Here is a 13,677-nt window from a genome sequence, read left to right as displayed (position 1 = left end):
TTTTAAACAAGCAATTTAATACAGGTATAAGGTTTTTTAAAACAATTTTAAAGAAACAATTTAATGCTACAATCATCACTGCTGAATATGAAGCTTGGTTGAGGTGGTGGACTCAGAGAGTGGAAGAGAATGGATTGTCCGGCTGCTACTCTTGCTATTCTTGCAAGCACAGGCACTGACTTTGCCAGAGGCAGGGGGCTCAGCCCTCGGCCCAACCACTCCACCCCTTCCCCCAAGCCCCCACTCTTGACCCGCCTCTTCTCCTCCCCCATCTCCTCCCCCTTTACTTCATACGCTGCATCCTCGCTCCTCCCTCCCTTCCTCCCCTCCCTTCTGAATGCTGCTAGCCAGCTGATTGCCATAGGCAGGAGGCAGAGGAGGGAGAGGAGAGGCGCGCTGAGTCCTTGCTTCTCCCTCCTGCCCGCGGCAATCAGCTGGCTTGCGGCATTTAGGAGGCAGGAGGGAGGGGGGAGGAGTGAGGACTTGGCTCACAGGTTCCCCCTCCCTCCCCTGCCTCCTGGACATGGCAAACCAGCTGACTGCCCCAGGCAGGACGTAGGTGGGGAGGGAGGGAGGGAGAGCCTGCATGCCAAGTCCTTGCTCCTTCCTCCTGCCTCTTAAACACCGCAACCCAGCTGATTGCCACTGGCAGGGGGAGGAAGGGGAAGGCGCTGATCTGCGGGGTCTGCCGGCAGGCAGAAGGTGCTGGGCGGGGCAAGCAGGGGGGCATAGGGAGCTCATAGAGAACTGTGGAGAAAGCAGGCAGCCAAACAACATAATACTGGAGCATTGCACAACTTTAAACGAGCATGTTCCCTAATTGATCAGCAATGTAACAATGAAACTACGTTAACAGGGATGACTTTAAGTGAGGAATTACTGTAATGTAAAAGGCATCTTCATACCATAACTGCATCCACTAGGCATAGTATTGGTATAAGTATTTTGTTGGGGGTTTTTTGAAAATCCACATTCTTAACTAAAATAATTGTACTGGTACTAAATCTGTGTATAAACCCAGCCTAAGTTGCTTTAGCTAAGTCTGAAAAGCCAAATATTGTGAAGCTCTTAATCTATGACCTAGTTGATGGGGCTTTGAAACAATCTGGCTTCGAACCCCATCTGAATTTTGTCCTCCGACGTTTGCTCATTTGTCACAGTCTGGCCCCGGTTCAGCAAAGCAGCTAACCACATGCTTACATCCCATTGACTTCAAAAGGACTTGAGTGCTTTGTTGACTCAGGAACTATAGTTGTAATTCTGAAGCATCAATAGCATGTCTGATGCAGTGGAGAGCCCAAAGGATGAAGTGATCCCTCTCCAAATAGCTTACGTTCGAAATCAGGCAAGCCATGCAGTTCAGATACACAAAGCCTAGTTGGAGGTCAGTCTTAGTGATGCAGAGTTTTGGGGGGAAGAAGGAGGGTTGATAAATATTTTTCTGTAGTGGATTTTCATCAGCAAATTTTCAAGGTGTGTGTTTAAAGAAGAAGATGGTGGTTCAATGCTACAGAAGATCAAAATGTTTCAAGGACAAGGAGGCAGTAAAGAAAAAAGGCACAAAGAGTGGATGAGAGATGAAAGGGATCTTCAGGAGAGTAGCTTGGGGAAGGGCTAGCACAAACAGTGAGATCCTATCATCTAGGTATGGTAAATGGCAGATCATTATCATAGCTGTGGGCTATCTTGGCAATCACTCAAGGCCTCCGAATAAAGGCACGATTTGAGCTAGAGGTGAATGTTTATGCTCAGGTGTTTTTCTCGTAAGGGGAAATACAGAAGAGTGGCTGATCCTATTAGACTGCAGCTTACTTGTACATGTAATAAAAGTGTAGTTTGTTTCATATGACAGAAGCTACAGAAAGGAAACTGTTGCTGAGGTAATATCCAATTCTGGAGCCAAAGCAGTTCCCCCACCTCCCTCTCGGATTTGTGAATTTCATAAAGATTAAGCCACCTAATATGTGGACATGCTAAGAAGAATTTCAAAGCCATCCATACTGATGCCTGAGGAGGCATATACAGTTGGAAAAATATACTATATTCCACAATTTATGGGTCACCGAGTTGAAGGGAAAAGTGCGAAGCTGACAATATAGTGAACAATTCACTACTACATCCCAGTTTGGAAAAAGGCTATTTGATCTGACACAATACAATTTAAAAAAAATAACTAAACACCCATGCCCAACCAGTACATGTATTATTAATCCGCTTATCCTACATGAAACTGCTGCATACACCATTTGTTTTTTTTTTTCCTTTGGACTTAAATCAAACAGGCATTGTTGCACAGCTTTTAATAAAAATCTGCAAAATTCTCCCTGCTGGAGTCTGAAGTGCTCTCTATCTACCGGAGAAATACTGAGTGTTGGTATCGCACCATTACTTGAGAAAACCAGGACTGCATGTTCTGAAGGTAACATTTAAAGGTTTTACATACTGGATGAAGTTCAGCAGGAAACTTTTTGCACACAGATGGTATGCTCCAAATGAGCAGGAGAAGAAGGAAAAGGTTGGACTGCCTCATGAGCCTCTAGAGAAGGGGTGGAAACATCCTAGGTTGCACAAATTGATTACCACAGATAACACTGTACACAAAAGTAACTGCATATGCAGAACATCTGTTTAAAAGGTGATCATTAAAGTGACTAGATAATGTACACAAGCATTGGAGAATTACTTCAGGGTTTTGAGAGCTGATCTCATGCTATTGTGTATAGCTAAGTTTTAGATGCAGACCAGCAATCAATCATTTGTAATAAGTGTTTTAGTATGGTACAGAGATACAGGCTCAGCAGGGATAAATGTTATTTAAAACTTAACATATTTAAATTACACAATTGTTGAAGAGAAAACCTAGTATTTCCTATTGAATAGGCTTGCAAAACAGTTCAGTAAACAGAAATCAAATACAGGATTGAATCTCAAGAGATGCCAGCCACTTGCAACACACTGAAGGTAGGAGGACTTCAGTGGGAATTGCACATGCTCAGAATCTCAAGTTTGGGCCCATGGTTTGAATTTGGACATACTTGGTCTGGATTTATACCTCTTTCTTCTAGGTCTCACAATTTTAATTAATGATCATCATGTAACCAACATCATTCTAATCTTGAATTACTGAGTGACTTCTCTCTTTGTGGGCACTGTATTCATTGACATAGCCCAGAGTTAATCCATCTGAAATTCATCCCTAGAACTATCATTTTAGAAATGGGTGAACCAGGACATGCACTTACTTAAATTGAGGTATGTCACGGCAAAGTTCTACATTGGGTCGTCTTGTTCTTCCCTCCAGACGGGTCTGAGCTACTTTCAGTGGGCACTCCTTTGCCATTATAGCTCTCTCCAGCAACATGATTGTGTTTTCTGTCTGGAAGATTTCTTGAAGTGTCTGAATAAAACAGAGCATTTTTATAGGCCTCACCATATACTTACTTGGAATTCTACACTATTACTCTTCTCTACTTCAGTTTATATGTAAGGATTTGTGTTGAGCTATATATGAAATAGCAAAATTAGCCCAACATATGGACAGCAGCTTCCATGAGCTAAGGGGAATATTTTCCACTGTTCTCAAAGGGATAATGAACAGAAGATAGGAATCTCTATGCAAGTATGTTTGTCCTTTTTCTGTGTAAAGATCACGATTAATGGGAGCTCTGAGCCCAGAACAAGAGGAACCTAGAAACATGCTTTCTGGGAACATTGTCCAATGTTTAAATACCCTCGCCAATAAAAAAATGTATGCCTGGTTTCTGGTCTGAATGTCTCACTTCAACTTCCAGCCCTTGGATCATGGCATGCCTTTTTCTGCTAGATTGAAAGGCCCATTATCATTTTCTGCCCATGCAGGTACCTATGGACTGTAATCTAGTCATCCCTTAACCTTCTCTTTGTTAAATTAAGTAGATAGTCAGTCATTATAAAACATGTTTTCTAATCCTTTAAACATTCTTGTAGCTCTTCTCTGAACCCTCTCCAATTATCAACATCCTTCTTGAACCGTCGACACTGGACACCGTATTCCAGCAGCATGTGCACCAGCAGCAAATACAAAGGTTAAATAATCTCTCTACTCCTACTCAAAATTCCCCTTCTTATGCACCTGGAGGATTGCATTTGCTCTTTTGGTCATAACACTTCACCAGGAGCTCAAGTGCAGCTGATTATCCACTATGACTCCCCTCCCCGCCCCATATAATCTTTTTCAGAGTCACTGTTTCCTAGGATAGAATCCCCCATCCTGTAAGTATGGCCTACATTCTTTGTACCTAGATGTATACATTTGCATTTAGGCATATTAAAATGCATATTGTTTGCTTGTGCCCAGCTTGTGTATCAGCAAACTGATCTCTTGATTTATTTACCACTCTCCCAATTTTTGTGTCATCTGCAAACTTTACCAGTGATTATTTTGTTTTCTTCCAGGTCATTGATAAAAATGTTCAATAGCTGTTAAATAGCATGTTGGGTTCTATTTTGTCCTTGTTTTTCCTAGGTGTGACGTCACATTGCCTCGCTGATTACAGGACCAGCTATAAACCGTTGAAAAGTCAATATGATCATGGAATGTGCATTGTCTCAATCCCAGGCCATCAGCAGGAAATAAGCCCCTCAGCAACATGAGGTCTATAGGCCTGGGGGTTGGAATCCACAGATACCTTTTTGAAACTGATCTCCTCTACCACAGCAGAAGTTGCTGCTGGAAATGACAAGGCTAGTGAATGGTTCAAGGTTTTATTTTTAAAATGTGCAACTTCTAATTAAAACTGGCTAGTTTCTGACATCACTTTGTTGTTAATCAGTAATCAATCTCCTAAATTAAGGCAACCAAGTATCTTTGTTCCATATTGCATTGGTTTAGTACTGAAGATAGTATCTGTCCCTTCCTCTGAGGGATACATGAGCACACACACACAGAGAATAGCTAAGTGGAGGCCCCTACAATTGCATCTCAGAGAGCGATATCAATTATTTGAGGTTATTTCTAGCAACACCAGAGCACTCTGGTAAGTTTACTTGAAAACAAGCCTTGTCTTTCCAATTGCAGACTGGGAGTTTTGTAAGTAAAATGGAGTGTAAGTTCCTTAGACTGGCTCCTGACCCCCTCTCCTGATTGTGCAGAAGTAAAACACAGAGCTTTTCTGGGAAACAATTTCTAATAATGGCGTACTGTCTAAAGCCAGTTTCAAAGAGGACTTTGTTAGAGTAATGGGTTATAGATTTACAGGAATTTATTTCCCTTTTGCTCCATTCTCCAATTTGCTCTCACATCAAAAAGATGCAGCTTGAGCAGTGAAAGTGTTGCACAGGTGCTCATAGACATGGATAAGCTACCATTTTCATTCCAAGTTTACACTGATTTCCTTATTTCTACCCATGTCATGGTGTTAAAAATCTTAGGACAGTGACCCATTTTGGCCCCTTGAATACCATTGCATACTCCAAATGTTTCAGCAATGCCTTGTGCAAGAACACATGAATCACATTCACTCTTTGACACTAGAGCTGAATTCAGAAGTTTTTGAAAAATCCTCTCTGAGCAGAGCAAAAAAAAAAGCAGCTTTTGTGTAAAGCCAACCTTTTTCAAATGGAAGTAGCCCCAAAGGGGTGATGCCAATGTAGTTAGAGCAGCATAATTTTAAACTGTAAAGTAGCATGATTGCCTCCAATAACAGTACCCTCCATGCCCAAGAGCCCGTAGGCTCTTTGATTTAAACTATAATAAAAATAGGAAAAACAGCAGGGAAAAGTCAAAAGTTTTTTGTTTTGACTGTACAGTGGCAGATGCAATTTTATGTAAGGTAACATGCTCCATCTGCTGCATTAATTTCACTGATCCTAACTCTTCATAGCCAATGTGATCAACTCATTACTTGACACCTCTATAATCTGTATTGAGGCATCAGTGTGTCTAGTAACTGAAGTCCTTTTTATCCACAAAACTGGTACAGCACATGCATTGACAGTACAATCTTCTTCAGGTTGCCTCACCCTGGACCTGGAGGTAACAGTCTTTAGCGGTGAGAGGATATGTAAACTTGAGTGCCCATTTAGATTTCTTGCCTCTCTTTGCCTGAGACTGTCAAGCATGAGTGATTTTTGCAACCCTTAGCCCAATTTTACTCTCTAAATTAATCCACATGGCCATGGGTACCACTTTTCTGATTTTGTCCTCTTTAGATTATGTTACAAGGGAACTGATACAAAGCCAGTTATTTATATATCCAATCTTTAAACGAAGACACTTACCTGAGAAGAATCCCCATTATAAAAATCACTAACCTATAACTGCACTGGTCCTTCTGTCACTTTAAATTGTCTGTTTGAAACGGTTAACTTCAAGGAACCTCAGACTGCTTGGGTGGTCATAGTTGGTACACACGGGACTAAAAAGGAAGAATCATATGATTCCATCCCAAGAGAGATGACTGCCTGAGAATAGAGGTGGAGTGCTCTCGGAGAGACCAGGTGTGGCCAGAGGTGCACTCTGTCTGGTATCCAACAGTTGTTGCTCCATGCGCTCCATTATCTGACAGCATGAGATGAACAAAATAAGGCTAGTAGTTGTAGCACATTCATAACCTTTGGAAATGGCAATGCTGATAAGGACTTGGATAACCCTGAAAAATACCTAGATTTCTCCTGAGGTAGTAGGCATGTTATGGGGATGTAAAGGAAATTTTCAATGCAGATAGAGATCCCTACATTTCAAAGAACTCCTGCCTTCTCTAGGGCTTGTCTTCCCACAAGAGTTCCACCAGTTTAACTGAAATCTGTTTAAAAACTAGTTCAGTTAAACAAATGCAAACCCCTGCCTGGATGGACATTTATATCTCTTTAACAGCTGGCTTATGCAGGTTGAGTACAGTTTATAAGTTATATAAACTGCTGTGGCCACTCAGAGATTTGCATGAGTTTAATCAAATGGGTTTTAAACACTCTTTAGTTAAACTGGTGCATCTTTCATATTTAGAGCAGATAAAGCCAGGTCAAGCTAAACTAAGATAAGCCACATAGGCCTTACCTATACACAAATTGTATTGATTAGTTGTACAGTTTAGAAAATGATGTCGTTACATCATTGCAACCCCATGTGGCTACTTATTTCAGTTTGAGTGATTTACATGATTTAGCTTGAGTTATTATCACTGAAGGTTTGTTCTTTAAACTCATTTAGTTTAAACTGGTGCAAGTTTGGGAATAGACAACACAGCTGTTGCCAGGAGTGTCAGGATGGCAGGCAGCTGCCCAGAGACTTTGATCCCTAAGGAGGCTTTGTCTGTTTGTAAAGTGTTGGAGGATTTTCCCTATAGCAAAACAGTCTGATTCTATGACTAGAACGCAGATTGTACTGAAAGGCAGTGAAGCTAAGAGTAGCACGTCTCTCCTGCTCATGTTAGCATTTCCTTTTGTAATTTAGTAATCACCATATAAGTAACCTTGTATATACTTACACCACTAGCAGTATGAGTTTTGTAGCCACCTATTCCACAAAAGAAAAACTTAGTGATAAGATTGTATTGTTATATAAACAGATATTGTACACACAGTGCTACCAGCTACATATAGCGTATTTTTCCTCCTCAGGATAGAAATCAAAGCGAGAGACCTAATTAAGTTAAATGGATTGTGATTCATTCTGCACAAAATCCACATCCTTGTTCTCCCCGTATAGCAAACACAGTAGGTCCAAAAGGTTTTGTTTCTGATCTATTGTTGCTGTTCAAAAAGTAGAACTTGAGTAGTTTCCAACATCAGTAGAATCTCCTTTGCCCTTTGTAGCTTTGCTCAGTGCTGCTAGGGTTGCTTTTAATATTACAAGGAGCTCTCCGTCCTTCTACCCTGGCAAAAGATCTGGTTTCTAACTAAGTTGCCAGTGGTTTAGCAGATGTTTGTGGGTGAGATATTACAGAGCCTCTTACTATTATGCCTCACTCAGGCAACTAAAATCACTATTTACCTTTAATGCAAACCAAAATATTACTTCAGCCTGCATGGGTGTAACAGGAATCTGAGGGAAAGAAACACTTGCTACTTCTAGAGGTTAGCCATTCCTTATCAGGGTCCTCCTTTCCTGTGTTTGTATTGCAGCTTCTGTCTCTACAGTAGCTCTTTCCATGCTATGCCTGGTTGTGTGCCAGTGGGCCAAATTCACTAGGGTGTAATTCCTTTGCCTCCAGCAGTGCTACACATGGGGTGATGATATTCCAGCATATTAATCTCACTTTTGTGAGTACTACAATTCATTCCAAATATTTTTTAATTTAAAAAAAAGTGTGTAATGCAAATAAAAAATCTGGCCCAGGTCTCCTCAGCACATAAAACATCAGGCAAAAATGTATTCATAACTAATTCTTTACCCGCTGGGTGGGTCCTGGATTTCTGCTTAAAATGGAATGGAGGACTTGTGCATTCTGAGTGAGGCAAGCCACGATGGCGCCTTTTCAGCCAGACCCAGCTACCAGCCCCTCCCTTGTTTGTCTCTCGAGCAGGTGGATGGGATGATTCAGGTTAGCTTAGCAAGTGGTTCCTGCCTGCTTTACTGAGCAATTGAAGCAGCTCAGAATAGACTAGGCACCACACCCTGGAGGGGAGAGGCAGTTTGAAATGTATTTGTGAGGGAAAAGAAACAGGGGGACTCAGCGGCCCCTTGTCCGCTGCGGTGACTTAGTCTGGGTGAGCACATGGGAGGTTGTGGGAGGAGCAGGGAAGTGGTAGGGATATGCCCAAATGTGAACAATGCAGTTCCACTGGCCACAGTCCCAGAAAGCAAAGCATCTCCTGAAACCTATAAGCTGTGATAGTGACTAGGTCCTGCCCCCTCTCCTCCAGCTTGAATGAAGTATTCTATTAAAAGCACAGAGCTTTATATGATGTGGAAGGGACAGAGCAGAGCCCACTATTATCTACTATGGACAATGCTGAGCAGATCCAATATATGGCAGTGCGTGTTTTACAAACGTCTAAGCTTGACAGACTCCATCCCACAACTGTGTTCTTAATCTCCTGTGAAAAGCTCATTGTCTTGAATTTCATCTTCAATGAGCAAAGAGAACATTAGGGCCAGATTCTCACTCTGGCTCCATTTCTACCATATCTCCACTTGTGTGCAGGAGCAGTTTGTACCTTTGTATACAAGTGTTAGCGTTTTCAGCCCTGTGTGTGTGTGTTGGTATGCGTCAGACCCGTGACTCTTGAAAAGCTGCTTTTATTTGTATTAGTATCCTTACACTCCACTTCTCACCCTGAATGTGCTGGTGATGGTGGAAGGAGGCAGGAGGTTTCCCTCACACCAGTGGTTCTCACCCTGTCATCTATGGACTCCTCGAGGTCCACAGATTGTCTAAGATATCCAAAGGGGTCCACACCTCCAAATGTTGTACGGTCCACAAATGAAAAAAGATTGAGAACCATTACAATACACAGAGCCCAAGGTCCCATCAAGACAGGAGGTGCCATATCACTTGGATCACAGCCATGAGGGAGACGTAGTTCTGAAGTTTGATAGCGTTATCTTATGGGTATGGCCCTACCAAATTCATGTTGCATTTTGGTCAATTTCACGGTCATAGGATTTTAAAAATCCTAAATGTCATGATTTAAGTTATTCAACTCTGAAATGTCATGGTGTTATAACTGTAAGGATCATGGCCCAAAAGAGGGTAGTGGGGGAGAGGGGTTATAAGGTTATTGTAGGGGGGCTGGGGTATTGCCACCCTGATTTCTGTGCTGCTGCTGTTAGTGGCACTGGCCTTCACAGCTGGGCAGCCAGAGAGTGGCAGCTACTGGCTGGGAGTCCAGGTCGGAAGGCATCACTGCCCCAGCAGCAGCAGCACAGAAATAAGGATGGCATGGTATAGTATTGCTACCCTTATTTCTGGGCTTCTCCTTTCAGAGCTGGACCCTTGTCCAGGAGCCACCACTCTCCAGCAACCCAGCTCTGAAGGCTGTGCAGAAGTAAGGGTGGCAATACCACGGCCCCCCTATAATAATGTTGTAACACCCCACCCTGAAACCTCCATTTAGGTTGGGATCACCAGTTTGAGAAATGCTGGTCTCCCCTGTGACATCTGTATAGTATAGGGTAAAAGTATACAAAAGACCAGATTTCATGGTGGAGACCAGAATCTGTGCCGCAGTTTTCATGGCCATAAATTTGATAGGGCCCTACTTATGGGTAGTATCTAGATTAGTTATGGTGGGTTTTGTAGCATGTTCTGGGTAATAACAAGAGATGTCTCCATGCTTGTAAAACCAAAGTGTCTCTTTTAATAAAAAAGCTACCGAGGTGCTGCAACTGCAGAAAATTCAAGCCATGTGCACACAGACTGACTTCCTGGGACCTCCTGCAAACTATTCTCCTCCCTCCAAGTTCTGTACAGGTTTCTATAGCAGCACACTGCTGCTACTGCAGTTCTTCCATCTCTCTGCCTGGCAGCAAGGACCTCATAACTGATACTTTTCTCTAGAGTCACATTATTGGACAGGAGGTGCTGTGAGTGACAGCTATAGGGTGAATGAAACATACTGTATAACCATATCTGCATAGGCCACACAGCCTTCTGCACAGGCAATGAACATGCATTTGCTCCCTCCAGAACATGGAAGGCATGGGATTACCTTGTTCTCTTATAGGAAATTGAATGAATGCACGTTTGTTTTTCCCCTCAAGTAATATACAGTGACAAGTACAGAAAAATCATTTTTCATGTTTAGACTTCACTCAGCTACATGGGGCTTGTGCAATTTGCATTCTTTCAGTTGGCAAACTTTTAAAATTTAAGAAGGGTAAGATGTGACTCTACTTGGGAAGCATTTCTTTTTATTGTAGCTGTCTTTATAGAGCAGTTGTCATTAGAAATGCTCAAGAAGTTATGAGAGCTTTACTATACAAGTAAATCACTTACATTTTTTCACAGTTTTATGTGTTCAGCTATAATTTCCCTTTGAATTAGCACCAAAAACAATAACTACAAAACACTCCTTACACCATATGACTTCAGTAAATGTTCAGATGTATTGCTCACAGAGCTGAGAATATTGTGAAAGCATATTATGCACAGTCAAGGAAACTGATTACTGCCACTGAAAAAGTATTATTTGAACCTGCCTGTGAACTCACAATATAAACTGAAGACATGCAGCCATCTTAAACGTTGACTGCTCATGTTTCTAATAGATGTGGTTTAGGCTTATTCTGTGTTCCTGGCCTCTATTTTTTTTTTTAAACACCGTTGTCTAGAACACACAAAGAAAAATGCCCTAGGGTAATCACCTCCAACGCATGGCAGAAGCTCTATACAAATAGCCTTTGATTACACATGCTGGCTACACATTGGATTAAATCATTCAAATAATCTAAAATGCATAACCGGATTGGAGGGGAGAATCACCAGATAGTGTTGCACCAGTCTACGTCATTTCTGGAGGACCTCCAAAGCAGGAAGAAAAAACAATAAATCCTGAATTATATGTTCCTGAAAGAGTCTAACCAGAGATTGGCTTCAGCAGCTGCCCATCATACACCCTTCACTTAGAGAAAATAAGCAGAATTTTGTGCTGTGGCATTCCTGAGGGTTTATATAAACTGCTGTTCACTTCCACCTCATCAAGGCTGTGGCTGTTACTGGCTGGATTCAATATTACTGGGAACAAGAGCTGTTGAAATCTCACTCATACTTCATGGTGTGATCAGAATAACCTTACACACAACATATTTTTAAAATATTATGCTCAGTCCCTAGCTGTGAATGTCCTTGTTTCTGTGTTTTTTGCTAAGTGCCTAGGAGCTGAATACACTAAGGTACAGTCAGGTAATAACAAGGTAGCTGCAGCATTCTGCCTCGGTGTTTTGTAATTTCCTCTGTTTGTTTCATGGGCTGATCTAATGTTCTAGTTGTGCATATTTCATGTTTAAGTAATTTCTTGCTAGTTGTGTCATTTCCCTGAGTGATTAGTGTAATTATGGTTGACTTCACAATTAGTGTTACGACAACTGAGCATAGTATTTCAAGGTTTAATAATTATATGTAATAATCTTTGACTAAATTTATCCCTGGTACAACTCAGAATTTAAATCGAGTAAGTCAAAGCTGGACGAATTTGGCCCAACATCTTTTCAACTGTATCTATCTTAAGGTTTTATGCTGCTGCTGAGATAGGAATGCTGTCCTCTATGTAAAATCAATTAGCAATAGATAAGTTCCTAGGAGACTTCATGGTGTCTCTGGCTCTTTTCTTTTCAGGGTCAAAAAAACTACTTGAGGGTAGTGTTTTGATTTGGTTGGTTGATCTGTTTTTAGTTTCAGGTCACTTTTTGCCTTCTGGCTTTTTAAGATTTGTTTTGATTAGGGGGGAGAGGCGGTGAAGGGGGTAGCATCCCGAGGTCCATAAAGAAAGTAAAAGGCAGGTACATATAAAACAAATATTTATAACACTTCTCTACAAAGTGTATCATCAGCCTACAGATTTCTTTGCCAGGCAGGTCATGCAATCAAATATTTTAGCTGGATTGAAAAGAGGCTTGAATAAGTATGAGTAGTAACATTTGTACAGCAGTTGTGCATGCTAAGACAGGGATAATCAAATTTCGTACTTTAGAGCATCAGCTGATCAACATGGAGCCTGCCTGGAAGATTTTTTCCTCCTTCTTGTACAGCATTACACAAGGGATTAGGCACACTGTGTGTGTGGAGGGTGGTGCTGTGGACTTGATAGACCATTGCAAACTTTTCCTTACAAAGCTTCACAATTAAAAAAAAAAAGGGCTGTACTACTCTTACTTTATTTTTCAGTTGTTCACTAAACACACACATTAAAGTCAAACATTCTTTTCATGAAGTTTGGAATTTTTGCTCTTGCTAATTTTGAAAAAATATTTCTCAAGCAATCAGACTGGACTGTTAAGAACCAGACTTTAATCTATATTACACAAGCACTGTTAATACTTGTTCTTTGCAATCATTAACAAAGTTTAAATTTTGAATCTCTTACCTCCAGCACCTCCAATTTGCTCTGGTTCTAAACTGATGAAGAAAACCATTTCCCCTGTCTGAAAATACTACATCCCTAAATGTTTCCCTTCTAGGTAACTTACTCAATATGTCCATCCCTGTATTTCCTACCATACAGCCCTTGCTAAGTGTAAGGGAAGGTTTTACTACTGCATATTCAGAAGATTAATATTCCCTTGGGTCAAATTCTGGTCCCTGTGCCAAGCCTGTGTAAACTGATTTGGCACAGATAGGATCTGCAGTGGTTGTAGGGGAGGGATTTTCCCTCCAGCCACTGAGCAGTAGCAGAGCATCAGTAATGCCAGTCACAGATTTCTTGCATAATAATACCGCAGCCGTGTGTGTGAGAGAGAATGTCTTCATCTCCATTACAGTATTAGCAAAGTTTCACTTATGGTGGATGGTCAATCCAATCTGTCTTCACACAGCAGCTTAGCAAAGTCTGAGTGTGCCTACACTGCAGCTGGAGGGACCTTCACAACCTAAGCAGACACACGCTAGCAAGGCTCAAGGTCACCCAACCCTCTGCACTTGAGCTGGGGTGGCTAACCCGAATCTCTGCCACAGCCACGATTCCCACACAACTATTTTTAACCTGTTAGCCCTACGGTTATGTCTACTCTGGAATCCAAGATGTTATTGTAGCTCGGTTAGA

General features: G+C 41.6%; 1 protein-coding gene across 1 annotated transcript in view; it reads right to left on the bottom strand.

Moving 5' to 3' along the window:
- The window catches only part of TEKT5 (tektin 5), a 54,489-nt gene that overhangs the window by 12,168 nt on the left and 28,644 nt on the right, over positions 1-13,677 (bottom strand). Inside the window, exon 6 of the mRNA XM_050966463.1 lies at positions 3,243-3,397. Coding sequence (XP_050822420.1) covers positions 3,243-3,397 — 155 coding nt within the window. The remainder of the gene's footprint in view (positions 1-3,242; positions 3,398-13,677) is intronic.

The sequence above is a fragment of the Gopherus flavomarginatus genome, chromosome 9 (genome assembly GCF_025201925.1).
Source record: "Gopherus flavomarginatus isolate rGopFla2 chromosome 9, rGopFla2.mat.asm, whole genome shotgun sequence".
NCBI lineage: Eukaryota > Metazoa > Chordata > Testudines > Testudinidae > Gopherus > Gopherus flavomarginatus.
The sequence above is the reverse complement of the archived record's forward strand: the minus strand, read 5'-3'. Positions and strand labels throughout refer to the sequence as shown.